This window comes from Brachyhypopomus gauderio, unplaced genomic scaffold (genome assembly GCF_052324685.1).
Source record: "Brachyhypopomus gauderio isolate BG-103 unplaced genomic scaffold, BGAUD_0.2 sc50, whole genome shotgun sequence".
Taxonomy (NCBI): Eukaryota; Metazoa; Chordata; class Actinopteri; order Gymnotiformes; family Hypopomidae; genus Brachyhypopomus; species Brachyhypopomus gauderio.
Window position 1 is genome coordinate 944,534 of NW_027506875.1, and position 27,810 is coordinate 972,343.

The window sequence follows — 27,810 nt, forward strand, 5'->3', positions numbered from 1 at the left end:
GCGTGCATATGGACCCTCCGTATGTCTCACAGATGCCGATAATTCAAAGCGAAACGTCCCCACATTTTGGACGTGATGTGTCGTAATGTGTCCCCTGGCGATCCGTATCAGTCACTCACACACACACAACAGGCTGACAGCACCGTGACCCACGAGCTGCCGCGTCACACACACAAGGCGGCTGTCTATTCACTTTATATGTGATTTAAAACGTTGTACGGGTTTTAATGCCGGTTCTTTGATGCCTAAATGGGGACAGTACACACACACACACACACACACACACACACACACACACACACGCCGCTCTGCGAATGCGGCTTGTTGCAGCGTGAGAAATAGAACGCTGTTGTTCCTCGCGCGAGACGGGTTCGTGTCGGTACGCTCCCCAGGTGTGTGGAGAACCCGGTTCTGCTGGGGTTCTGCCGACCTCGTCGCAACAGCCTTTGTTCCGACGACAGGAGAATGAATGTGGCGGTATTGGGTTCCGCGGCTGAGAGCGACACAGTCGCACATCACAAATGTTTATTATTACTGTAGGATCTGTGATCCTGATACACTGTTCATATATGAAGGAGTAAAACTGTTTCATTACCAAACATCCACACATCTTGGTGCAAATGAAGCTAGCGAGGGAGTGGGAGAGAAAAACAGGCGAATGCGAGTAGAAATATAAGAGGATTTAGTTTTCCAGCCACTGAGAGATTAAGCCGACAGCAGTGGAAGTGAAATTGTGCATGACATATAAAATGGGCGGATTGGTGGTTAGATGAGAGTCTGTTACCACCGTCCATCCTACAATAAACGCGCTCATGAAGTCACAGTCTGTTGAACATCCGCTTCACCACACACACACACACCGCTATTGTCCCGGGAAAGAACATCATGATTTGACCACAGTATCGGTGTGATCGGTCTCCACTGACGGTTTTTGCAGTCAGATGAACAACTAAGAGTTTCAGTGTGGTGCGCGAGCCCTGCGCAACCTCAGCACCGTCAGCACGCGCGTCTCGTGTCTCCAGCCCAGATCCCGCACATCCCCACATCTCTGAGGATCTTCTCATCGCAACCACGCAGAAAAGGTACCGTTAAAAGTTTGCGGATCCAGCGCAGGAGAGCGGAGGCTCGCTGCTGTAAGTGAAGGTTGTGCTTGTGTTTCTGGCGCTGTGAAATGAGGGTTCAGGATTTATGATTCTGAACGGCAGAGCGCCGCTAACGGCACAGACGACGAGGCTCGATGCACTGAAGGAGTTTGATGAGAAGTGATTTTTCTGATTCTTCGTTACAGGTACGAATGCACGTTAACTCCGTTGGCTTTATTAAATGTCTCTACAGTTGCTTCATTAATATCCGTGCACCAAGTTAATATCGGCGCGTGCCGAGGCGCAGACCTGAGGGATGCTTGCGGAATGATAAAATCTACTTTTTTTTCATCTGGAGGACATGTCCCCGCTACAACTTCGGAAGTATTGTCGCTGAGGATGTCATATGAAGCTGCAAGATCCCCACTGTACCAAACGCTTGAGAAGTGAAGGATCTGTAGGCGAGCCGCGCATCTTGTGCGCTGTGTGTGTTTGTGTGTCCAACCTGCTCGGCGCATTCTGGGTCCAGTGACCGCGGGGTTTACGCAGTTTTCGTTGCCTCGTTATTCATTTTCATTGCAGTCACTGCTGGTACAATGTTTTATCAAGGATTAGAGCATCTCTCTGCGTAATGATTTACCCGGATAGAGAGAGAGTGATAGAGAGAGAGAGAGAACCCTAGGACGTTTGGGGAAATATCCGACGGAGGCGAACGACAAGTACGTGTATGTACCTTGTGTTTTATAAGGACTCGGTCACTAATCGGGTGGCTGTTATATTGCGATAAATGACGGGGTTAGAGAAAAAGAGAATGCTTGAAGATTTGGATGCAAATGGTGGTCTCGTCGCTTGCTGAAAGCCCTTCCGTATGCATCTGCCATGTCAGTGTGGTAATTGTGATATTTGCGACAAACGGCTCGTCACTATTTATAGCGTCTCTTCGTGTCTTCGGTGCGTGTCGAGCCTCGCGCCATCGCCGGTGTTTTTGTGGCTTTCTCACGCGCTCGGGCGTAACGCGTCTCCACTGTTTCGTGTGAAAGTGTCCGCTGCGCGAGCGTTACGTGCTCGCTATGCGCAGTCTTCCGAGAGTCTGCACTCCAACCGTAGGGTGTTATTAAAGGGACGCAAGCTACACTTGACTTAAATTGTCTTTGCAGTCTGGTGGTGTTGGGATTGGAGTACGTTTTCTTATACGTTCTTATGATTTGTGGCAACAGTAGTGAACGTGTACTTCATGGTCTGTTCCTGTCAGTCAAATAACATATTAGTTTTGATATCATTTTGAATTATCTGAGATCTTTCTGACACGGAGAGTGTGGTCAGTACTGTGAGATCTCCACTGACACGGAGAGGGTGGTCAGTACTGTGAGATCTCCACTGACACGGAGAGGGTGGTCAGTATTGTGAGATCTCCACTGACACGGAGAGTGTGGTCAGTACTGTGAGATCTCCACTGACACGGAGAGGGTGGTCAGTACTGTGAGATCTCCACTGACACTGAGAGGGTGGTCAGTACTGTGAGATCTCCACTGACACTGAGAGGGTGGTCAGTTCTGTGAGATCTCCAGACCAGGGTTACCCTTGTGTGACCAACGGCCAATGTAGGAGTGCAGTGATTATTTCGGTCTACAGCAACACCTGTGTGAGGCTTCATTCTGTTGGCAGCTGAGATGTGTCTGATGTCTTATCACGTTCTGTCTTTGGTCAGGTTCTTCTGGAGCGATGTGGGCTCGTGTGGGAGCAGCAGTCTTGGTTTGGGCTTGCGTGCTGATAGCCAGCGTCCTGGCTGCTAGCAAAAGGTAAGTGTCCACTCACTGGGACATATAATCCAGATGTTGTCTTCTTTAAATCAGAGTCACCCGGGGTAGTTTAAACGGTGTGTGAAGGCTAATCGTCTTCAGCCAGTGGATTCCAGGGTTCCTTACGTCTACACCACAGGGGCGGTTTAAGGCCAGCACAGATGAGACCAGCACGGCAGACAGCAGCAAAAGTCACAACAGTGAAACACAGCAATGATTAAGTAGTGTATTAAGATTTGTTAATTAATTACATGTTTTGTTTGCTAGTTAAAGTAAATGCATCACATGCAATGACAAAATCGATAAAACATAAGAATGTTTTTCAGTGTGGTCCTCAGATATGTTTAATTATTCTGGGTATTCCTACACACCACAGCTTGTCACAGATTATATGATAGACTGACTCATAAAGATTATATTAGCACCCTTTTCAACAAGGTCACAATCATACGAATAAGATCCACCTTTCTGGAGTTAATCTGACACATTCACTGTGTTTAAAAGTGTACATTTCCACTGAGAGTCATAAAGACACAGCAGAATCATCTGTGTTGTGATGATGTGGCCGTTCACATCAAATCTGCATGAGTTCAGTGGTTTAGTCTTAAGCAGGAACATCTGTGTGCAGACAGTGGAGGTGACGGTGGTGTGAGGTGTGACCCCACCCTGTTGGGGCGCTGTGTACACGTGCATGCTTGGTTGCGCCGTTGCTATGGTTGCTGGGAGATGGGCGTGTCCTTGGGCGTGTCCGTGGGAGGGGCATGTTGACACGCTCTTCCTGACACGTCTCTGGACTGTTTTCATCAGACTGCGTTTAGCCCACAGTCGTCAGATTCTGATGCCTAAAGGGAACTGTGCAAGGCCCTGCTGTTATAACCAGGGTAGTGCAGCATTATAAGCAGGCTGTGACAGTGTAATAGTGAACGTAAGTGTGACCCAGAACCCTCAGCACAGTCCTGTAGGCGACCCACAATGACGCCCTGCAGCTGCTCAGATGACCTGTAGGGGGGGCTGGTGTGCTGTCTTTATATGAGGTGGGGGGGTGGGGTATCTACAACCCCACAACACGTGTACCGCCTCGCTGATTTGTTTACACTTGATGGTCCCTGTAGATCTACAGATTCATAAATTGTTAACAACCCAATTTATTCTCTATTGTTGATAGTCTGCAGGGTTAAGGTTAGAGTTAGGTTTAGAATCAGGCTCAGCTTCTGGGTTGAAGTTACGGTTAGAACTAGAGTTATGGGCATGTTTAGAGTTACAGTTAGATTTGATAGTATCTCTGGCAGTTAATTGTGGTTTCATTTGTATTTAATTGCTATTTGGGTGAATCAAAGTTAAAGACCAAATCACCCCAAACAGCCGAAGTGTCGACGTGGAACACAAGATTCTCACCACTGGTTCTCTTATATTCTCCTACTACACTGTCGTCTACCCTGTCTGTCATCTCTCCTGTCTGTCATCTACCCTGTCTGTCTTCTACCCTGTCTGTCATCTATCCTGTCTGTCATCTACCCTGTCTGTCTTCTACCCTGTCTGTCATCTATCCTGTCTGTCATCTACCCTGTCTGTCTTCTACCCTGTCTGTCATCTATCCTGTCTGTCATCTACCCTGTCTGTCTTCTACCCTGTCTGTCATCTATCCTGTCTGTCATCTACCCTGTCTGTCATCTACCCTGTCTGTCATCTATCCTGTCTGTCATCTACCCTGTCTGTCATCTACCCTGTCTGTCATCTATCCTGTCTGTCATCTACCCTGTCTGTCATCTATCCTGTCTGTCATCTATCCTGTCTGTCATCTACCCTGTCTGTCATCTACCCTGTCTGTCATCTATCCTGTCTGTCATCTACCCTGTCTGTCATCTATCCTGTCTGTCATCTACCCTGTCTGTCATCTACCCTGTCTGTCATCTACCCTGTCTGTCATCTATCCTGTCTGTCATCTTTCCCCTCTTCTATCCCGTCTCCCTTGTTTCGGGTGGCTCCTTTTCTCCATCCTCTCTTCTTCACTTCCTCATCCTCTCCCTCCTCTTCCTCTAGCTCCTCCTCCTCTGGCTCCTCCCCCTTCGCTCTACTTCATGCAGACTTTATTCTGTGTCGTTTCTGGTGCAGTTTGAATTATTCTTCAGCCCAGTCTCTGCTCGTGGGGTGACAGGTTGGGACAAGATGGGGGCATGAGTCTGGGGCAGGCTGATAGCTGCATGCTAACACTGCTACGCTGTCATCAGGCCTTATGGGTGGGGTCTGTCTCCTGCAGCCACTCCCCTTTCATGCTGTTTATGGCTGGTATGTGTGTGTGTGTGTGTGTGTGTGTGTGTGTGTGTGTGTGTGTGTGTGTGTGTGTGTGTGTGTGTGTGTGTGTGTGTGTGCACATGCGTGTGCATGTCATGTTGTTCCTCTTCTGATGTAACATGGCTGATGTAATGAGAATACTTGCCAAGCTGTTTTACTATTTCTGAACACTTGCAGTCTTCACGTTTCTCTGTGCCATGTTCTTGTCATCCCAAACCCCCGTTGGCTTCCCCATGACAACCCATCACCAGGGGCCACCCGTGACAGCCCATCACCGGGGGCGACCCATGGCGCTCTGGGCTCTTGTGGCTAATGTGAAGGAGACTGATTGAGTGTCTAACAAACCTGACACTGCATCGCATGGCACACGTGTGATACCGCATGGCACACGTGTGATACCGCATGGCACACGTGTGATACAGCATGGCACACGTGTGATACCGCATGGCACACGTGTGATACCGCATGGCACACGTGTGATACAGCATGGCACACGTGTGATACAGCATGGCACACGTGCGATAGGGCATGGCACACGTGTGATACCGCATGGCACACGTGTGATACAGCATGGCACACGTGTGATACCGCATGGCACACGTGTGATACCGCATGGCACATGTGTGATACAGCATGGCACACGTGTGATACAGCATGGCACACGTGTGATACAGCATGGCACACGTGCGATACAGCATGGCACACGTGCGATACAGCATGGCACACGTGTGATACCGCATGGCACACGCGCGATAGGGCATGGCAGCATGCCATCTCATCACTGGCACTCTTTCTCCTTTTCTCCCTCTCTCTCATTCTCCCCCTTGCTCTCCCCTCCACCTGTCTCTCTCTCTCCTTCTCTCCCCCCCTCTCTCTCAGTCCCTCCCTCCCTCCTACTCCCTCTCTCTCATTCTCTCTCTCCTTCTCTCTATCTCTCCCTTCCTCTCTCTCTCCCTCTCTAGTGCTAACTAATCTTGATGACCTCCTGGTCTCCTTGTGTGTCTCCTGTTGTCTGGGCTGTGCGTGGTGGTGAAGCTCTGTTAAGTGTTTATTCAGTGGTCAGATCATGGTGGTGGACACCAGGTCTGTGGGGAAAAGGAAACAGCGATCACCATAAAAGACACATTTACATCACCAGTGACTGCACATAAAAGAGACCGCTCACTTATAAAATGATAAAACATTTTACCTGATTTACCTGATACCTGATTTTACTTGACACTTGGTAGATATTTGATATTTGATTTGGTAGATAGGCTGTTGTGTTAACCATGGCCTTCCCAGTGACAGCGTCCTGGTTTTGCCAATGACACAGTCCTGGTTTTGCCAGTGACCCAGTTCGGGTGTTCCAGTGACCCAGTCCGGGTGTTCCAGTGACCCAGTCCGGGTGTTCCAGTGACAGTGTCCGGGTGTTCCAGTGACAGCGTCCTGGTGTTCCAGTGACCCAGTCCGGGTGTTCCAGTGACTCAGTCTGGGTGTTCCAGTGACCCAGTCCGGGTGTTCCAGTGACAGTGTCCAGGTGTTCCAGTGACCCAGTCCGGGTGTTCCAGTGACCCAGTCCGGGTGTTCCAGTGATTCCTTCCAGCTTTTCCCAGCTGGTCACCTCCTCCAACACCCAGACTGTGCAGCTGTTTCACTGTGTCATACATCCTCACACTGTAATAAATTCCCACTTGTGCTGTTTTAGCTCCAGTCAGAACGGGTCTGGCGAGCCGAAGGACAACACCACAGTGTTCACACGGATCCTGGACAGCCTGCTTGATGGATACGACAACCGCCTGAGGCCAGGACTGGGAGGTGGGTGGACCTGTCCTGGGTATATGTATGTATATACTTACAATACATATAGACACGTATACAATACATATATACATATATATATATATATATATATATATATATATATATATATATATATATATATATATATATATATATATATATGTTCATTTTGGTCAGGTGTGTTCTGGTTTGATCAGGTGTCTTCAGGTATGTTCAGGTGTGTTCAGATATGTTCAGGTATGTTTAGCTATGTTCAGTTGTGTTCATGTGTATCCAGGTGTGTTCAGGTATGTTTAGCTATGTTTAGCTATTTTCAGGTGTGTTCAGGTGTGTACAGGTGTGTTCAGGTATGCTGTGGTAGAGCATTTAAATACATATTGTTTATATTGTGAGTTATATCTGTCCTGTCAGTGTTAGCATCCTGCTAGCATCCGTTAGCATTAGCATCAGGACCTGGTAGCACCTGGTTAAATAAGAGACGTGTTCAGTAGTGAGAGTGCAGCGTTGGGTGTGAGATTCTGGAAGTGCCGGTTCCTTCTCAGAAGGGCACAAGGACATCTTACCATGCTGGAACATTCTTAACACTGCAGGTGTCTTCATTTACATGAGGAATGGAGAGCAAAGTTCATCAAAAAGAGAAGAGAGAGAGAAATAGAGGGAGAGGGGGAAGGGGAGTGAGAGAGAGGGAGAAAGAGGGGGAGGAGGTATCATTCATAAATGATCATTCATAATGTTGATCCTATTACTATTTATTATTTGTAATGTCAGTTACTACTATTACTATTTATAACTATTTATTATTCATAATGTCAGTTACTATTACTATATATAACTGTTTATTATTCGAAATGCCGATCCTGTTTCTATTTATTATTTGGACTATCAATCATGTTTCTATTTATTACTTTTATTATTCGTAATGTTGCTGGTGTCTCTCCTGCCTCCTTGTCTCCTGTGTTTGGGATGTTTGGGGTGTTCAGGGTGTTTGTGGTGTTCAGGGTGTTTGTGGTGTTCAGGGTGTTTGGGGTGTTTTGGATGCTCGGGGTGCATTACATCCTAATACAGAAAGATCCTTTGAGATTTGGAGAGAAATGGTGTAAAACACAGAGCGCTGGTGCAGGAGACTACAGCGCCACCTGCTGTCTTACATTCATCCACACGCTCAGACGCGTGGCCAGTTGTGAACGTCTAGGCCTGTGTGAGATGGTCACCAGTCCTGAACTACAGCGCGTGACTGATTGACACTCACACTGTTCGTTTGTTGCTCCAACAGAGCGTGTAACGGAAGTCAAGACGGACATTTTCGTGACGAGCATCGGCCCTGTGTCGGACCATGACATGGTGAGCTGGCATCCCTGCCTGCATGGGGCTGGTCTGCAGACAGGCAGCTCTAGCTCTCTCAGCAGAGCACTTTATGTCTTTGTGTTCCTATATGGTCCAGGCATTGAAAGAAAAATCAACAAAATGCTTTTCTTCTAACAGAGTGGATACGGTAGTATGATTTGTTACAGTAGATGTAGTTAACAAAGGTTATGAGTTTTTTTTCTGTAGGTCACAGATGGAATGTGTGTAGAAGTTCAACATATCACATAAACTTCCTCTTGGGCCCTGTGCGCCTGCGAATTAATATGTTGCCAGCACCAGTCATTTAGAGTAAAACCAAATCTGTTTCATTAAGTGCCTGTAATGTTTCAATATGAGATGTAGTTTCACTGTGTTGAAGGTGTAGTGTTACTGTGTTGAAGGTGTAGTGTCACAGTGTTGAAGGTGTATTGTCACACTGGTGAAGATGTAGTGTTACTGTGTTGAAGGTGTATTGTCACACTATGTTGAAGGTGTAGTCACACTGTTTAAAGTGTATTGTCACACTATGTTGAAAGTGTATTGTCACACTATGTTGAAGGTGTAGTCACACTGTTTAAAGTGTATTGTCACACTATGTTGAAAGTGTATTGTCACACTATGTTGAAGGTGTAGTCACACTGTTTAAAGTGTATTGTCACACTATGTTGAAGGTGTAGTCACACTGTTTAAAGTGTATTGTCACATTATGTTGAAAGTGTATTGTCACACTATGGTTAAGGTGTAGTGTCACTATGTTGAAGGTGTAGTGTCAGTGTTGAAGGTGTAGTGTCAGTGTTTAAGGTGTAGTGTTACTGTGTTGAAGGTGTAGTGTCACAGTGTGTTGATGGTGTAGTGTCACACTATGTTGAAGGTGTAGTGTCACAATCTGTTGTAGGTGTAGTCACTATGTTGAAGGTGTAGTGTCACACTGTTGAAGGTGTAGTGTCACACTGTTGAAGGTGTATTGTCATACTATGTTAAAGGTGTAGTGTCACACTGTTGAAGGTGAAGTGTCAGTGTTGAAGGTGTAGTGTCAGTGTTGAAGGTGTAGTGTCACACTGTTGAAGGTGTAGTGTTACTGTGTTGAAGGTGTAGTGTCACAATAGGTTGAAGGTGTATTGTCACACTGTGTTAAAGGTGTAGTGTCACTGTGTTTAATGTGTAGTGTCACACTGTGTTGATGGTGTAGTGTCATACTGTACTGTGCTGACTGTAGTGTCACACTGCGTTGAAAGTGTAGTGTCACACTGCGTTGAAGGTGTAGTGTCACTGTGTTGAAGGTGTAGTGTTACTCTATGTTGAAGGTGTAGTGTCACACTGTGTTGAAGGTGTAGTGTCACATTCTGTTGAAGGTGTAGTGTCACACTATATTGAAGGTGTAGTATCACACTCTGTTGAGGGTGTAATGTCACGCTGTGTTCAAGTCTTTATTGAGCATACCCAGAGTGATATACCCAGAGTGATTTACCCAGAGTAATATACCCAGAGTGATTTACCCAGAGTGATATACACAGAGTGGTTTACCCAGAGTGATTCAGAACTCCCGCTCATTCACGTCCACACTCTGAACCTTCATGAAAAACAGGCCAAAGGTCAAAATCAGGCAGTAGTCTGGCAAGCTGCTTTGCTGTGTGGTGTAATCACGCACGGGTTTCTGAACCTGGATTATGAGATCTTCTGAACCTGGATTATGAGATCTTCTGGGAAAGGATTCTGATAAAGCCTCAGGTTCCTATATTCTGCATGATTTATGAGACATTAAAGACAAAACATCAGCTTAGATCCGCACTCAGTGTTTTGACAGATTTGATGAATATGTTTTACATGGAGCACACAGCTGGAGTCCAGCTAGTGTCCACGACTTCACTCACGTTTAAGAGAATCAAAGGAAGAACCAGGACGTAGAAGGAAAAGCGCCGTCTCTCCTGGTCCAGGTGGGCCAGGTGAGACAGGTGGGACAGGAAGGCCAGGTGGGCCAGGTGAGACAGGTGGGACAGGAGGGCCAGGTGAGACAGGTGGGACAGGAGGGCCAGGTGAGACAGGTGGGCCAGGTGGACCAGGTGAGACAGGTGGGCCAGGTGGACCAGGTGAGACAGGTGGGCCAGGTGTGCCAGGTCAGACAGGTGGGACAGGTGAGACAGGTGGACCAGGTGGACCAGGTGGGCCAGGTGAGACAGGTGGGTCAGGTGAGACAAGTGGGCCAGGTGGGTCAGGTGAATGCGTCTCAGTCCAGGCTGACTGTGCTCCTCTGCTCCTGCAGGAGTACACCATCGATGTGTTCTTCAGACAGAGCTGGAAGGATGAGCGACTGAAGTTCAAAGGTCCCATGGCTGTTCTCCGCCTCAATAACCTGATGGCCAGCAAGATCTGGACACCTGACACCTTCTTCCACAACGGAAAGAAGTCTGTGGCACACAACATGACCATGCCCAACAAACTGCTACGCATCACAGAGGAAGGGACGTTGCTCTACACCATGAGGTGAGGCTCTCTCCAGCTGGGGGCAGTAGCGTGAGGCCTCCACCACGCTCCACTCATTTCAGCTCTGCCTCATGCAGAGGCAATCACCATGGTGACAGAGCTTGCTGGATTTTATAGATATGAGGACAGTTGCCTTCATGTTCAACCGTATCCACAGAGTATTTCATGTGACTTTGCAAACCTTTTCTTCAAAGTTGTGATACTGCAGTTTTACTAGTTTATCTCTTTATATTTCTAGCACCCCAGGTCTGTGTTCAGAGGCAGTCTCAGGATTTCAGATGTCAAAACAAACAGTAACTCCTATTTAGATGTAAACACTAAAACTGGGTCTTTAGTTGCACTTTTAAAAACTGAGAGATTGTTTTGCGGTTGATCTCCTAGAGAGAGACCTACGAGACTCTGGTAAAATAAAATACATTTTAATGCTGTGTTAGAATCAGTCCATGGAAACTGTTGACATATTCAGAAAAGTTCCATGACATTGCTAAGATTCCCTGAATTTTCCTGCTTACAGACTGCTGCTATATTGAGTTATGAGGGTATATGACCAGAGAGGGGAGAGATAAGGACATAGGACTGTATGAGGGACCAGAGGGGGTGGATGTGTGTGTGTGTATGTGTGTGTGTGTGTGTGTGTGAGAGAGAGAGAGAGAGAGAGAGAGAGAGAGAGAGAGAGAGAGAGAGGGTGAATGTGTGTGTGTGTGTGTGTGTGTGTGTAAGAGAGAGAGGGGGTGAATGTGTGTGTGTGTGTGTGAGAGAGAGAGAGAGAGAGAGAGAGAGAAAGAGAGAGAGAGAGAGGGTGAATGTGTGTGTGTGGTGTGTGAGGGAGTGAATGTGTGTGTGTGCGTGGGGGTTTTGTGTGTGTGTGTGTGTGTGTGTGTGTGAGAGAGAGAGAGAGAGAGGGGGGGGTGAATGTGTGTGTGTGTGTGTAAGAGGGAGTGAATGTGTATGTGTGTGTGTGTGTGTGTGTGTGTGTGTGTGTGTGTGTGTGTGTGTGTGTGTGTGTGTGTGTGTGTGTGTGTGTGAGAGAGAGAGAGCGAGAGAGAGCGAGAGAGCGAGATAGAGAGAGAGAGAGGCCTTGAGGGGACTGTGTTGTTTTTCTGATGTTGAATAACCCTGTTGTGCGTATATGGACCAAGGGCAGTGTCTGTGAGGTGGAGGTATTGTGTGTTATTCTGGTCAGGGTCTCCGTGCCCCTCACCCTGCAGCCCCACATCTCTCTCCTGTTTCAGGCTGACGGTGCGAGCGGAGTGTCCCATGCACTTAGAGGACTTCCCCATGGACGCCCACGCCTGCCCGCTTAAGTTTGGCAGCTGTGAGTCCATCCATCCTGCTCCTCCACCCTGGACACTACAGTAAACCAGACGAGCACCTTAGAGCTCTTCTCCCTCGTTATTCAGCTCGCTCTCTGTCTGTCTCTCTGTCTCTGTCTCTCTCTCTCTCTGTGTCTCTCTCTCTATGTCTTTCTTTCTGTCACTGTTTCTCTCTGTCTTTCTCTGGCAGTCTCTTTCTTTATGTGTCTGCCTGTCTCTCTCTCTGTTTCTCTCTGTCTCTCTCTCTAACCACACATCATTTCTGTAAAAAGCACAGCTGTGTTTCATCTGAGAGATAAAGAATTAAAAACAAAGGTGACGTCTGCAGCCCTCTGGCGTGTGACTCAACAGACGAGACCAGGGGATGTGAATCGTTTAGGGGATGTGAATCGTTTAGGGGTTGTGAATCGTTTAGGGGCTGTGAATCGTTTAGGGGTTGTGAATCGTTTAGGGGCTGTGAATCGTTTAGGGGCTGTGAATCGTTTAGGGGTTGTGAATCGTTTAGGGGCTGTGAATAGTTTAGGGGCTGTGGATGCTGTAGACCAGTGTCGCACTGTAGCAGGACTCTGGGACAGCACAGATTGCGTGTTGCCCACAGCCCTGCCTTTCACAAGAGGTTTTCTGATGGGTTTGAACCCAGCTGATGGCCCAGGGTGATTTTATCTGGACTCTTAAGCAACTCCACTGTAGCTGGGTCTTGTGTGTCTTTAACCCACTGTAGCTGGGTCTTGAGTGTCTTTAACCCACTGTAGCTGGGTCTTGTGTGTCTTTAACCCACTGTAGCTGGGTCTTGTGTGTCTTTAACCCACTGTAGCTGGGTCTTGTGTGTCTTTAACCCACTGTAGCTGCGTCCTGTGTGTCTTTAACCCACTGTAGCTGGGTCCTGTGTGTCTTTAACCCACTGTAGCTGGGTCTTGTGTGTCTTTAACCCACTGTAGCTGGGTCTTGTGTGTCTTTAACCCACTGTAGCTGCATACTGTGTGTCTTTAACCCACTGTAGCTGGGTCTTGTGTGTCTTTAACCCACTGTAGCTGGGTCCTGTGTGTCTTTAACCCACTGTAGCTGGGTCTTGTGTGTCTTTAACCCACTGTAACTGGGTCTTGTGTGTCTTTAACCCAATGTAGCTGGGTCTTGAGTGTCTTTAACCCACTGTAGCTGGGTCTTGTGTGTCTTTAACCCACTGTAGCTGGGTCTTGTGTGTCTTTAACCCACTGTAGCTGGGTCTTGTGTGTCTTTAACCCACTGTAGCTGGGTCCTGTGTGTCTTTAACCCACTGTAGCTGGGTCTTGTGTGTCTTTAACCCACTGTAGCTGGGTCTTGTGTGTCTTTAACCCAATGTAGCTGGGTCTTGAGTGTCTTTAACCCACTGTAGCTGGGTCTTGTGTGTCTTTAACCCACTGTAGCTGGGTCTTGTGTGTCTTTAACCCACTGTAGCTGGGTCCTGTGTGTCTTTAACCCACTGTAGCTGGGTCTTGTGTGTCTTTAACCCACTGTAGCTGGGTCTTGTGTGTCTTTAACCCACTGTAGCTGGGTCTTGAGTGTCTTTAACCCACTGTAGCTGGGTCTTGAGTGTCTTTAACCCACTGTAGCTGGGTCTTGTGTGTCTTTAACCCACTGTAGCTAGGTCTTGTGTGTCTTTAACCCACTGTAGCTGGGTCTTGTGTGTCTTTAACCCACTGTAGCTGGGTCTTGTGTGTCTTTAACCCACTGTAGCTGGGTCCTGTGTGATATCCAGCTGATCCTGGTGTTGTTTGTGTTGTCAGATGCCTACACCCGGGCGGAGGTTGTGTACGTGTGGACGCGTGGTGCTGCCCAGTCTGTGGTTGTGGCTGAAGATGGATCTCGTTTGAACCAGTATGACCTGATGGGGCAGGCGGTGGACTCAGGCGTGGTGCAGTCCAGCACGGGTGGGTGCCACACCACAAGTTCTCATGAACCTCCACCTCCCACACTCCCACTCCACCCTCTTACCCTAAAAGCACACACCTTTGAACAGCACTCAGGATTAAACAGTACATACTAGTAGTCTAACAGTACATACTAGTATTCTAACAGTACATACTAGTATTCTAACAGTACACACTAGTATTCTAAAAGTACATACTAGTATTATAACAGTACATACTAGTATTCTAAAAGTACATACTAGTATTCTAAAAGTACATACTAGTATCCTAACAGTACATACTAGTATTATAACAGTACATACTAGTATCATAACAGTACATACTACTATTCTAAAAGTACATACTAGTATTATAACAGTACATACTAGTATTATAACAGTACATACTAGTATTCTAAAAGTACATACTAGTATTCTAAAAGTACATACTAGTATTCTAACAGTACACACTAGTATTCTAAAAGTACATACTAGTATTCTAAAAGTACATGCTAGTATTCTAACTGTACATGCTAGTATAACAGTACATACTAGTATCCTAACAGTACATACTAGTATTATGACAGTACATACTAGTATTCTAAAAGTACATACTAGTATTCTAACTGTACACACTAGTATTATAACAGTACATACTAGTATTCTAAAAGTACATACCAGTATTCTAACTGTACACACTAGTATTATAACAGTACATACTAATATTATAACAGTACATACTAGTATTCTAACTGTACACACTAGTATAACAGTACATACTAGTATCCTAACAGTACATACTAGTAATCTAACAGTACACAGTAACTGTACTCAGTGTATTTGTGGCTGGTAGCCAGTGGTGAGTTCATCCACACAAGCACATGGCCCAGATCTGTCGTCTCCTCAAGATTCTTTTCTTCTCTGTGGGCCGATGCACACTGGTAGCTGCCTGGGGGGGGGGGGGGGGGGGGGGGGGTAGGGGTGAGGACGCCACGCTATTACACATTGAATAAGTATGTATTGATTAAGTATGTATTGATTAAGTATGTAATGAATAAGTATGTATTGAGTAAGTGTTTATTGAATAAGTATGTATTGATTATGGTGTCTCTTGTGGTCAGACTGAGAAAAGCTATTAATGTACGAATAGGAAAAAAACTGTTAGTGGTAAGAGTTCTGAGTCACAGTGTTTAATTAGTTTGCGCTCATTATCACAACAAAGAGTGTGTGTTTAATGAGCGGTCTGTTCAGAGGCAGGAAGATGGCCAGCGTGGTGAACACGAGTGCTTCATTCTCCCCGTGCTGGAGAAGTAACAACTACAGCACACGACAACCGCAAATAATGAAATAATGCAAATCTGGAATCAGGATTAGATCAGCTTAACAAAAAGAGTTTATAAAAGAATGGCTTCAGTTAATCCACATCGATGGCCAGGATCAGGTCTAAACGATGCTGGATCGCTTAGTTTATTTGTCAAACAGCTGATTGGACAAACTGGCACTGTGAATATGGTTGATTGGTCAGACTGTCATTGTGAATACAGTTGATTGGTCAGACTGGTACTGTGAATGTGATTGATTGATCAAACTAGAAGTGTGAATGTGCTTGATTGGTCAGACTGCTGCCTGCTGTCAGCTCTGAGCAGATCCAGTGAGACCCAGACTGCTACTCCAGTGGACTTAAATGCACCAAAACAAAACACTACCAATTATCCCTAAATCTCTGTCTCTTTTTCTGTCTCTCTCTTTGTCTCTCTATCCCTCTCTCTCTCCCTCTCTCTTTTTCTCTCTCTCTCTCTCACTCACTCTTTCTTTGTCCCTCTACCTTTCTCTCTCTCTTCCTCTCCCTCTTTTTTCACTCTTTATCTCTCACTCTTTCTCTCCCCCTCTCTCTCCCTCTCTCTTTTTCTCCCCTTTTCTCTCTCTTTCACTCTCCCTCTCTCTCTCCCTCTCAATCTTTCTCACTCTCTTTCTCTCTCTCTCTCTCTCCCTCTCAGTCTTTCTCACTCTCTTTCTCTCTCTCTCTCTCTCTTCATCTTTCTCATTTACCTCATAAGATGTCTTTTCCTTTTTTCTCATCCCAGGAGAATATGTTGTCATGACGACACACTTCCATCTGAAGAGGAAGATTGGCTACTTCGTCATTCAGACATACCTACCATGCATCATGACCGTCATCCTGTCCCAGGTCTCCTTCTGGCTGAACCGGGAGTCTGTCCCCGCCAGGACAGTCTTTGGTGAGTCTTCTCATTCATCTCTGAAGAGTAAACAATCAACAAGCTGTTATCTGCATCTTCAGAACCCTGTGGAGCCCAATGATATGATCCTGAGTGAGTGGGTCCAGTTCTGTTTGTGGTAGTCCTCTCATTACTAAAGCAGAGGAGAACATGGTTGTGTTGTTTTGTAGCGTGCCTGGGCTGGCTTGAAGCTTTTAATCCGCAACTAAAAGTGCAGTGCAGTCTCTGATAAGGGCAGTGCATCCATTACAGTGTCTGATAACGGAAGTGCATCCATTACAGAGTCTGATAAGGGCAGTGTATCCATTACAGTGTCTGATAAGGGCGGTGTATCCATTACAGTGTCTGATATAAGGGTGGTGCATCCATTACAGTGTCTGATAAGGGCAGTGCATCCATTACAGTGTCTAATAAGGGCAGTGCATCCATTACAGAGTCTGATAAGGGCGGTGCATCCATTACAGTGTCTGATAAGGGTGGTGCATCCATTACAGTGTCTGATAAGGGTGGTGCATCCATTATTTACAGTGTCTGATAACGGAAGTGCATCTATTACAGAGTCTGATAAGGGCAGTGTATCTATTACAGTGTCTGATAAGGGCAGTGCATCCATTACAGAGTCTGATAAGGGCGGTGCATCCATTACAGTGTCTGATAAGGGCAGTGCATCCATTACAGTGTCTAATAAGGGCAGTGCATCCATTACAGAGTCTGTTAAGGGCGGTGCATCCATTACAGTGTCTGATAAGGGTGGTGCATCCATTACAGTGTCTGATAACGGAAGTGCATCTATTACAGAGTCTGATAAGGGCAGTGTATCCATTACAGTGTCTGATAAGGGCAGTGCATCCATTACAGAGTCTGATAAGGCGGTGCATCCATTACAGTGTCTAATAAGGGCAGTGCATCCATTACAGTGTCTGATAATGGAAGTGCATCCATTACAGAGTCTGATAAGGGCAGTGCATCCATTACAGTGTCTGATAAGGGCAGTGCATCCATTACAGTGTCTGATAACGGAAGTGCATCCATTACAGAGTCTGATAAGGGCAGTGCATCCATTACAGTGTCTGATAACGGAAGTGCATCCATTACAGAGTGTGATAAGGGCAGTGCACCCATTACAGAGTCTGATAAGGGCAGTGCATCCATTACAGTGTCTGATAAGGGCAGTGTATCCATTACAGTGTCTGATAAGGGCAGTGCATCCATTACAGAGTCTGATAAGGGCAGTGCACCCATTACAGAGTCTGATAAGGGCAGTGCATCCATTACAGTGTCTGATAAGGGCAGTGCATCCATTACAGTGTCTGATAAGGGCAGTGCATCCATTACAGTGTCTGATAATGGAAGTGCATCCATTACAGAGTCTGATAAGGGCAGTGCATCCATTACAGTGTCTGATAAGGGCAGTGCATCCATTACAGTGTCTGATAACGGAAGTGCATCCATTACAGAGTCTGATAAGGGCAGTGCATCCATTACAGTGTCTGATAAGGGCAGTGTATCCATTACAGTGTCTGATAAGGGCAGTGCATCCATTACAGTGTCTGATAACGGAAGTGCATCCATTACAGAGTGTGATAAGGGCAGTGCACCCATTACAGAGTCTGATAAGGGCAGTGCATCCATTACAGTGTCTGATAAGGGCAGTGTATCCATTACAGTGTCTGATAAGGGCAGTGCATCCATTACAGAGTCTGATAAGGGCAGTGCACCCATTACAGAGTCTGATAAGGGCAGTGCATCCATTACAGTGTCTGATAAGGGCAGTGCATCCATTACAGTGTCTGATAAGGAGGGGCGCGTGGTGTTCAGCTGATGGCTGGTCCAGGCTGGTGCACTGAGGTTGTGTTGGCTTCCTACATGTGTGCCGAGACAGACGTGTTCAGGAATCTCACAGCCACATTGTTTCAGCTCCTCTGTTGCCCACTGAAGTCAGAGCTGAATTTAGAATGTAGTCCCAGAATGTGAACCAGTAAGATATGTCAGGAATCCTCAGTTTGAAGAGAAGATGTATGTGTGTGTGTGTGTGTGTGTGTGTGTGTGTGTGTGTGTGTGTGTGTGTGTATGTGTGTGTGTGTGTGTGTGTGTGTGTGTGAGTGTGTGAGTGCGTGTGTTTGTGTGTGCGCATGCGTGTATGTATGTGTATGTATGTGTGTGTGAATGTGTGTTTGTGTCTGTGTGTATGTATGTGTGTGTGAATGTGTGTATGTATGTGTGTGTGTGTGTGTTTGTGTGAGTGTGTGTGTTTGTGTGTGCTCATGCGTGTATGTATGTATCTATGTGTGTGTGTGTGTGTGTGTGAGGTATTTGAATCAGTACTATTCCATCCATATGCCCCCCTCCCTAGTAGCTTTGAAATAACACACAAACACACAGATTAGCTTTAGCATAACACAAACACCGAGATTAATTTCAAACACATGCACACATTAACTTACACTTAAACTTAAAAATGAGAGCACACACAATGATTAGCACACTGAGTTCAATCAATCAATCAATCAAAGTTTATTTGTATAGCGCTTTTCACAACACATGTTGTCACAAAGCGCCTTACAGGATTTAAAAGGTTAACAATACTACGGGTCCAGAACCCTAATGAGCAAGCCAAGGGCGACAGTGGCGAGGAAAAACTCCCTAAGATAGTGGGGAATAGGAAGAAACCTCGGGAGAACCAAGACTCAAAAGGGAACCCATCCTCCATTGGGCGGCCCATTAACACACAGATTACACAAAATACAGACAAATACACAAGTCACACACAAATCACACAATCAGACTAAGTAAAGGTAAAAATGAAAGTTCTGGGTTATGATATTGTCACTGGTAATGTCTGTTGATGAACGCCAGGCTTTCATTCCGTGTCGGAGCAGCGATGCTGGTATTGTAGGCTCCGACTGCAATGTTACTCTCCAGGTGAACCTCGGAGAAAAGATACGAGATGTAGTAAATATGTAACAGATTAATCAAAGGCCAAACTAAACAGATGAGTCTTTAATCGAGTTTTAAACATTGAGACTGTGTCTGAGTCCCGAATAGAGGCAGGAAGATTATTCCACAATTGTGGAGCTTTAAAAGAAAAGGCTCTTCCACCTGCTGTGATCTTTTTGATCCTAGGAACAGTTAATAACCCTGCGTCCTGCGAGCGAAGTGAACGCGCTGGGTTATATTGTTCAATAAGTTCACTAAGATAGTCTGGAGCTAAGCCATGCAGCGTTTTATATGTTAATAAAAGTATTTTATAGTCAATACGGAATCTAATTGGCAGCCAGTGTAATGACGATAGTACGGGACTAATGTGATCAAACTTTTTAGTTTTTGTTAAAACTCGTGCTGCTGCGTTCTGAACCAGCTGGAGTTTGTTTATCGATTTACCAGAACATCCAGCTAGGAGACTGTTGCAATAATCTAAACGAGAGGATATGAATGCATGGATGAGTTAAAACCTTTCTGTAAAATAAAAATATGGACTCATCCTTAGAAGACTATAGATAATAAATAATGACAAATGTGCATAAATAATTAAGTTTCAAACTAAATTAATTAGTTAACCCTAACCCTAAAATATTTATTTAAAAATTCAATTGTTTGTTAAAATAATTTGTTAGTAACATCACAATATGAATAGTAAACCACACAGATTTACTTACTAGATTGAGTTACAGAATGTTGCTCAGAGACTCTATATATTGTTGGAGTTCATTGCGTTTATGTCTAATCACTGTAAAGTTTAATATTATTGATGCTGCAGTGAAGAGTGTTTAGTCCAGTGTGATGACAGAGGTGACTGTGGTACAACAGAAGCATCATTACCAACAGACCCCAGAGAAGAGCCGCTCCAGCCCGACGGGTGGCTGATACGTTTTATCTTTATTTGTTTAGAAATATGTCTTATCTTTCCTCGTGGCTCTGATTAAAGAGGATGTTACGTGGGTGTTTAATCACTGCAAAATCTATTTGAATTTAATTCATCCATTGTGAAAGTTTTCTGTGACATGCAGATAAAAGAACAGAGAGAATGTTCTCAGTTGTGTTTGAAGTGAAGGTGTGTGTGGTGTTGTGGTGTGTTAGAAGTGAAGGTGTGTGTGGTGTTGTGGTGTGTTTGAAGTGAAGGTGTGTGTGATGTGGTGTGTGTGGTGTTACCTCACTGCAGAGTTACTAACAGCTGCAGTGCTAAAGTTCTGCATGGTGGTTGTGATGGATGACCTCTGCTCACAGGGGGCATTCAGAGGTCAGAGAGGCACCTGCACACAACCCATCCAGTTGGCTGCATGCCCTTTTAGAAGCATGAGTGTGTGTGTGTGTGTGTGTGTGTGTGTGTTCGCGTGTTCGCGCCAGCTGACTAGTAGCTTCTGATCAAATGTCTTTGTTCTTTAAATATTAAGGTTTCTGTTTGTCATGGTCCACGGCTTCTGCTGTTCTCAGACCAGTCATCCATGGGAAGAATGCTTTCTGCATGTCATCCTCCACATTATCTGCTGTCCTCAGATCAGTTATCTGCTGGACTCCCTGTCAGCCCTGTCCAGCAGGACTACATCAGGACTCCAGCCCTGTCCATGGGGTCTTCTCTGTGGCCCTTTGCTCCTGTTCTGGTCCACAGTCATAGGTGTTCAGAGTGCTGCACCGGCCCAACAAGCTAAACAGGCTTCAATTATATTTCAGTGTTTCAGTCCAGTCCATCATGTAACAAGAAAAACATCATCCCATAAAGGTGTGAGGAAAACAAACAAAATTAAAACACTAATTTAGAAGCACAAACTCAAATTACCTGGTTCTGTCACACACACACACACACACACACACACACACACACACACACACACACACACACACACACACACACACACACACACACACACATACATACACTCACATACACACACACACACACACACACACACACAAACACACACACACACACATACATACACTCACATACACACACACACACACACACACACACACACACACACACACACACACACACACACAATCATTTAGAAAACAAAATCCATTCGTATAATGGTACTTATAAGAAAACAAAAAATATTTCTTCATTATTCTACATGAAGATAGTGTAGTTCCACCATTAACTGTATCAGAGCCTCAGGGACAAAGTGAACTACTTTTTACATAGGCTGGACCTGTCAGCAAATCACAGTATGTTAAATAATAGCTTTAGTGCTTTGTCTCCAGGGGGGCTCATCCAGTCTCTCACCTGCTGGTGCTCTCCGGGTCTAATGAGTCCTGCTGTGACTGAGCAAACAGTTAAAGAATAAGATTCACAACTGTCAACAGTCCATCACATAAGATTTGGATAATTGCTTTAAATCATCAGCCTCAACCTTAGAAGCTTTTCAAGACAGGAGCAGGAGTTCAGATGCCCTGCAGCACAGCCGTCTCAGACCCAGCAATCAGCACAGCAGTCTCAGACCCAGCAATCAGCACAGCCGTCTCAGACCCAGCAATCAGCACAGCATCCCCAGACCCAGCAATCAGCACAGCTGCCCCAGACCCAGCAATCAGCACAGCCATCTCAGACCCAGCAATCAGCACAGCCGTCTCAGACCCAGCTATCAGCACAGCTGACTTATGGCGCATTTCCACACGGGCCTGCTTGGCGCGGTACGGTTCGATACGGGTCGATTCGCAACGGAACGGTACGGTCGCGTTGTGTTTCCATTACAATGGTGGACCAACACAATGTGGGTGGAGTCGCTGTTGGCGCGCGGGTTGTAGTGTCGTGACATCATTTGTATGCGACCACAACACCGGTCGATGCCCCTTAACACATAGCATTACTTATTTATCTTTATCTTCATTATTGTATGTGGTTGCTCTAATTATTGATAATTTGGTATTACTCAAACAGGCTGAACACACCCTGCATAAAAAGCATCAGTCATACAATCAAATGAAATCAAACTTTATTATGAAATATAGATATTTAAAGTACAACATATGTAAATAATATAGTTATAGTTAAAAAAAGTGCAAAAAGCAAATATATACGTATAGCTTTATATGAAATAAATATTTATAGTACTACAAGCAACATTTTGTGTGCTTTTACTGGCGTCTGTCTCGCATGGTGTTCACAAGTTCGCCAAGCACCCCGAGGAAAGCCCGGTTGAAGGAAACATTTCCCGCCAACTCCGCTCGCCTCGTCAGTGGAAGGGGAATCTTGAACGTAAAAAATAACAAATATTAAATACAAGCATTCCCGTGAAAGCAACAACAATATAGCGTAACTGCACAAAATGTGTAGCACGTCATCGCTGCGCATGCTGTGTTAATGGCTACAGCTAACTAGCAACTAGCAAGGCTAAGAGCTAGCTATTGTACAGTAGTGACTGTGGTGGTAACATTAACTACAAACACAGCTCTAAATTCCTGCGTTTACAATAGATGCGTTCATATTACGTTCATATTACATCTTTTACGAGCCTAGTAGTAAAACTGTGAAATCACAATACACTCACCATTCTCCGTGGCCTCCAGCACCGACATTGTCCAGCACGTTTTCTCTTCCGTTACTGGCTGGCCGGTGACCGTATATGACATCCATTTGCTGGAAGCATTTCCAGTCTTTGCAGTTTTGCTCCGCTGCGTTCGTTATGGTCCTTCACCGCCCGGTAATCGCGTTAAGCTTTTTTAGCTTGGACCGACCGGCACTGCTGAACGGACCGCTGGTAGCCATGAGTGGCCATTAGTGCGGAAACCTCGCTAAAAACCTTTACATTTTTAGTGGCCCCGTCCAGTTCGCCCTGGATTTTTTGATCGCTGATTATTAACAGAAAGGTTTGTACCTCGGCGTTTGACCAGGGAACAGACTTCGCTCCTTGGGTTTTAAAAATGGCTGAGGAGTCCATAGCATAGCGGAGGAGTCGCTCTCCTGACGCAACCTGTGACGACACTCCCTGGCCAATCAGTGTCATGCAGTTCCTCCACGTCACAGAACTGTACCGCTTCGGAACGGTTAGAACCTCGAGTGAGTCGGTACGAAAAAAGTACCCGAAGGGGCCGGCTCACTGGGGCCTGGTACTAATGGAAACACTCACAAACCGTCGCGAATCGAACCATACTGCGCCAAGTAGGCCCTAGTGGAAATGCGCCATTAGACCCAGCAATCAGCACAGCCGCCCCAGACCCAGCAATCAGCACAGCCACCCCAGAACCAGAGTACACTGCACCAGAGCATCTTTTAGCCATGCTTTGTGTTCCATTTCAAATGAAAAGTATGAATGAAGTAAAATCTGTATGATCTGCCAGAGGTCTGCCAGATGAGTTCTCTCCGTGAGTGGAGCACATGGATGGGAAACATGTCCATTCTCCACCTCACTAGCACCATCTCCACCAAATATATTACTGATAGTGCTCAGTCCTCATCTTCTGTTTGCAAAACAGATCCAATCTGTTGATGGTGCTGTTCCTCAGAGACCGTCGGTTATCTAGAATGATGATCTAGAAGGTGAAACAACTGGTTTTAATTGCACTATTGAGAACAGACATCATGTATTTTCATAAAACATCCCACATGTCATTAACTTGCAGGCGTGACGACTGTGCTGACCATGACCACCCTGAGTATCAGTGCCAGGAACTCCCTGCCCAAGGTGGCCTATGCCACAGCCATGGACTGGTTCATCGCCGTCTGCTACGCCTTCGTCTTCTCCGCCCTTATAGAGTTCGCCACAGTCAACTACTTCACCAAAAGGGGCTACGCCTGGGACGGCAAGAGTGTGGTACCTGAAAAGGTATGTAAAGAAAACCAGGTTCGCCACCCCACCACCCCACCCCCCGCTCAACAACTTTCATTCGCCACCGCCCCCCCCGCTCAACAAAATACACTCGCCACTGGCTCCAGGTTAAAATCTCACTCCAAGCGAACGTCAAAAGTTGGCAACCCTGTATGTACTGAATCTGACAATTATCCTGCACATTGAGGACTCTTATTGACTTTCTTTTAATTAGTTGCTAATGCTAATACTATGCTAATAATGCTAATACTTGGTTGAAATATGGGCTTGTTTTGGGGAAGGGATCATCAAATAAAGTTTGAAAGCTTTAAAAATTAGATTTCAAAATCTCATGATTTCTAATGTCTCTGAAGATGTTTCATCATTTTTGAATCCACCCGTACTTTTGTACTTTCCCAAATGGACGTTATCTCCTCCTGCTGCAATGCTAAGCTAACCCACTCGCTGTTGCGATGCTAAGCTAACCCACTCGCTGCCAACCCATGTTACAGCAAAAGAAGAAGAAGGAGTCCCTGTTGAAGAAGAACAACACCTACACTGCTGCCACGGTTACGTCCTTTGCCCCCAACATCGCCAGGGATCCTGGCTTGGCGACCATCGCCAAGAGCGCCCCCCCTCCCCCCACCGAGCCCAAGGAGGAGCCCAAACCCAAACCGGCCGAGGCCAAGAAGACCTTCAACAGCGTGAGCAGGATCGACCGCATCGCCAGAATAGCCTTCCCCCTGCTGTTCGGGACCTTTAACCTCGTCTACTGGGCCACATACCTGAACAAAAAACCCAAACTGCAAGGCGCCCTGCAGCCTCACTAATCCGGCTGGTGCTCACCACACTCCCTCTTCCTGTCTCTCTTCCTGTCTCTCTTCCTCTCTCTCCCTGTCTCTCTTCCTGTCTCTCTTCCTCTCTCCCCCTGTCTCCCTTCCTGTCTCTCTTCCTCTCTCTCCCTCTCTCTTCCTGTCTCTCTTCCTGCCTCTCTTCCTCTCTCTCACTGTCTCTCTTCCTGCCTCTCTTCCTCTCTCTGTCTCTCTTCCTGCCTCTCTTCCTCTCTCTCCCTGTCTCTCTTCCTGCCTCTCTTCCTCTCTCTCCCTGTCTCTCTTCCTGTCTCTCTTCCTCTCTCCCCCTGTCTCCCTTCCTGTCTCTCTTCCTCTCTCTCCCTCTCTCTTCCTGTCTCTCTTCCTGCCTCTCTTCCTCTCTCCCCCTGTCTCCCTTCCTGTCTCTCTTCCTCTCTCTCCCTCTCTCTTCCTGCCTCTCCCCTGTCTCTCTCCCTGTCTCTCTTCCTGTCTCTCTCCCTGTCTATCTTCTTGTCTCTTCCTGTCTCTCCCCCTGTCTCTCCCCCTGTCTCTCTCCCTGCCTCTCCTCGTCTCTCTTTCTTTGACTATTTTTTTTACTGTTTCTTTAAACAAAATGAGAGTGAATCAGAAACACTGAAGTATTAGTCAGGATGGGTTGTCTGTGCTCTCTCTGGTGTCATATACCGTACTACTGAAATGAAGGAAAAGAAAAGAAATGAAAATAAAACTCCTTTTTTTTATATTCATAAATCACTTTTGACAGACGCTATTAAAACGTATATAAACATTTGTATATATTATATATAAAATATATATACTGTATATAACAGTATATGTCTTGTGTAAGAGAATGCCATTCCACAAACACACATAACAGAACTGGGACAAAGACGTCTTGTTCTGCTCGTTTGTTGTGTCTGGTGATGTCACTAATGTTTTGCATTACGTCATTATTCTGTACATAGTTTGCATGGGCTGGCCTCTCCATGACGTTAATCTGGTGGACTGCAGCGATGCTTCCTTCACTCACAGCCAAGTGTTCTCCCGTGTTTTGGAGCTTGTGTTTTCTATTGGAATAGGGTTTCAGCAATAGCAATAAAACACGCCTCAGTGCACACACGTTCATTTACTCATGGTTATTACAAAAGTGGAACCATTCAGTCAGTAATTACGTATAACAAGAAGCTTAATATTTATGTAGTTTTAATGTAAATATTATAAATTAGAGACATCAGTAATAAGTTTGACCTTTGCTTAATGTGTCCACAAGGTACAACCACTCAGCGTGGAGCTGAGACAGACAGACAGACAGACAGCCAGAGATAGACAGACAGAGAGACAGAGACAGACAGACAGGGCTGTGTGTGTTTTAAATGTGTGGAGCATCGAATGGTACTTGTCTAAAAAAAGAGTTTCCAGGTTTAAAATTACTTTTTTATTTTATTTACTTGATGGCCCGATATTCACTATATTTTAGTTTCCATGTAATAGAAATGTACATGGAAAAACGCAAAACTGAAATTTATGCATTTGCACAGTTGATAATTTAAGTTGGAGACGTGTGAAAAGAGAATGTAAGACTGCAGAATTGTTGGAATGCATTTGTGCGATATGATACACTTTAATTCTGTAGTACGATAACGTTTAAATTCTTTGATTTCTTCGGTTTATTTTCGGGCGGAGGTGCATGCAGCAGCAGACTGTCCTGTACCGCAGTGTCCCGCACCGCTGTGTCCCGCACAGACGTGTCCAACACCGCTGTGTCCCGCACCGCTGTGTCCCGCACAAACGTGTCCCACACCGCTGTGTCCTGCACCGCTGTGTCCTGCACCGCTGTGTCCCACACAAACGTGTCCCACACTGCAGTGTCCCACACAAACGTGTCCCACACCACTGTGTCCCACACCGCTGTGTCCCACACAAATGTGTCTAACACCGCAGTGTCCAGCACCGCAGTGTCCCGCACCGCAGTGTCCCGCACCCCAGTGTCCTGCACAAACGTGTCCCGCACCGCAGTGTCCCACACAATTGTGTCCCGCATTGTAGTCTCCCGCACCAGCTTCTGCTGTGCTGCTAGTGCTGCTTCTCTGAAAGCTATGAAGGACAGGACCCTGGGTGGTGTTCTGTGTCCTGGGTGGTGTTCTGGGTCCTGGGTGATGCTCTGTGTCCTGGGTGGTGTTCTGGGTCCTGGGTGATGCTCTGTGTCCTGGGTGATGCTCTGTGTCCTGGGTGGTGTTCTGTGTCCTGGGTGGTGTTCTGAATGAACACCTTCCTGCGTTGGTTGTCTCTGGTTGACTCATTTCAAACATTTCTCAGAAGTACCAGCTACACTGCCCTTTGTGTCATGTGCTGTTTAGGCCTCTTCTGTTCAGGACTTGTTAGCCGCTGCTTAAGAAACAAGGCTGACCCGTTACCCTGGAGACCAGTGAAGTTCAGCCAGTGCTCATAGTGGTGGCGCTGTTCGCTTAGTAGCATGATGTCACTTCCTCTTCAAGAAAACACCTATAAAAAACCAGAGGTTCATTTTATGTTGTTAATAGTTTTTGGCTAATGCAAGAAACATAGATGATATTCCTTTTTGTTTTAATTACTTTGATGTAGCAATATCAGAATAGTAAGGGCTTTATCGTCATCCAAACATTAAAAATCTCTTGTCATTTTGTTCATGTAGAGTCACTTTATGTATTAAAAGGTGTAAATATCCTTTCATTCATTGTATTTTTTTTTCTATTTTGCGCTTCAAGTGAAAAGTAGCTCATTTATATATATATATATATATATATATATATATATATATATATATATATATATATATATATATATATATATAATTACATTTAATTATTGAAAAACTATAATGGTTTTGTGTATGCCGCATTAGGACATTTTTGATGGAGTTTTCTGGAGAAAATGATGCAGTTAAGTGCTGCTAAACCCCTGCTGTATCTCAGACTTTGCTAAAAGATTATTTTCAAACAGTATATTGAATGGATGGTGCAATGTACTCTGGGACTTGTAGGCTGGTTGATATGCAAGTGGAC

The 27,810-nt window shown here is 45.6% G+C and overlaps 1 protein-coding gene across 8 annotated transcripts; it reads left to right on the forward strand.

Annotated features, from left to right (window-relative positions):
• gabra1 (gamma-aminobutyric acid type A receptor subunit alpha1) lies at positions 1–27,531 on the forward strand. 8 transcript variants are annotated; one of them, XM_076986933.1, is made up of 10 exons: positions 1–1,288; positions 2,791–2,881; positions 6,861–6,970; positions 8,229–8,296; positions 10,560–10,780; positions 12,013–12,095; positions 13,857–14,000; positions 16,063–16,215; positions 23,776–23,978; positions 24,473–27,531. In XM_076986933.1, exons 2-10 carry the CDS (start codon positions 2,805–2,807, stop codon positions 24,788–24,790), a joined length of 1,377 nt encoding a protein of 458 aa, XP_076843048.1. In that variant the 5' UTR covers positions 1–1,288; positions 2,791–2,804; the 3' UTR covers positions 24,791–27,531. The 8 variants fall into 8 exon arrangements, with proteins under 8 accessions (XP_076843048.1, XP_076843051.1, XP_076843047.1 ...); XM_076986936.1 differs by having other exon boundaries at positions 1–1,133; XM_076986932.1 differs by having other exon boundaries at positions 2–1,082.
• Positions 27,532–27,810: the final 279 nt, after the last annotated feature.

Excerpts from the sequence above, each read along its gene's own strand:
- gabra1 (XM_076986931.1), top strand. Across the intron at positions 6,971-8,228 it reads CCTGAGGCCAGGACTGGGAG|AGCGTGTAACGGAAGTCAAG; the intron begins GTGGGTGGACCT and ends TTGCTCCAACAG. Across the intron at positions 14,001-16,062 it reads CGTGGTGCAGTCCAGCACGG|GAGAATATGTTGTCATGACG; the intron begins GTGGGTGCCACA and ends TTCTCATCCCAG.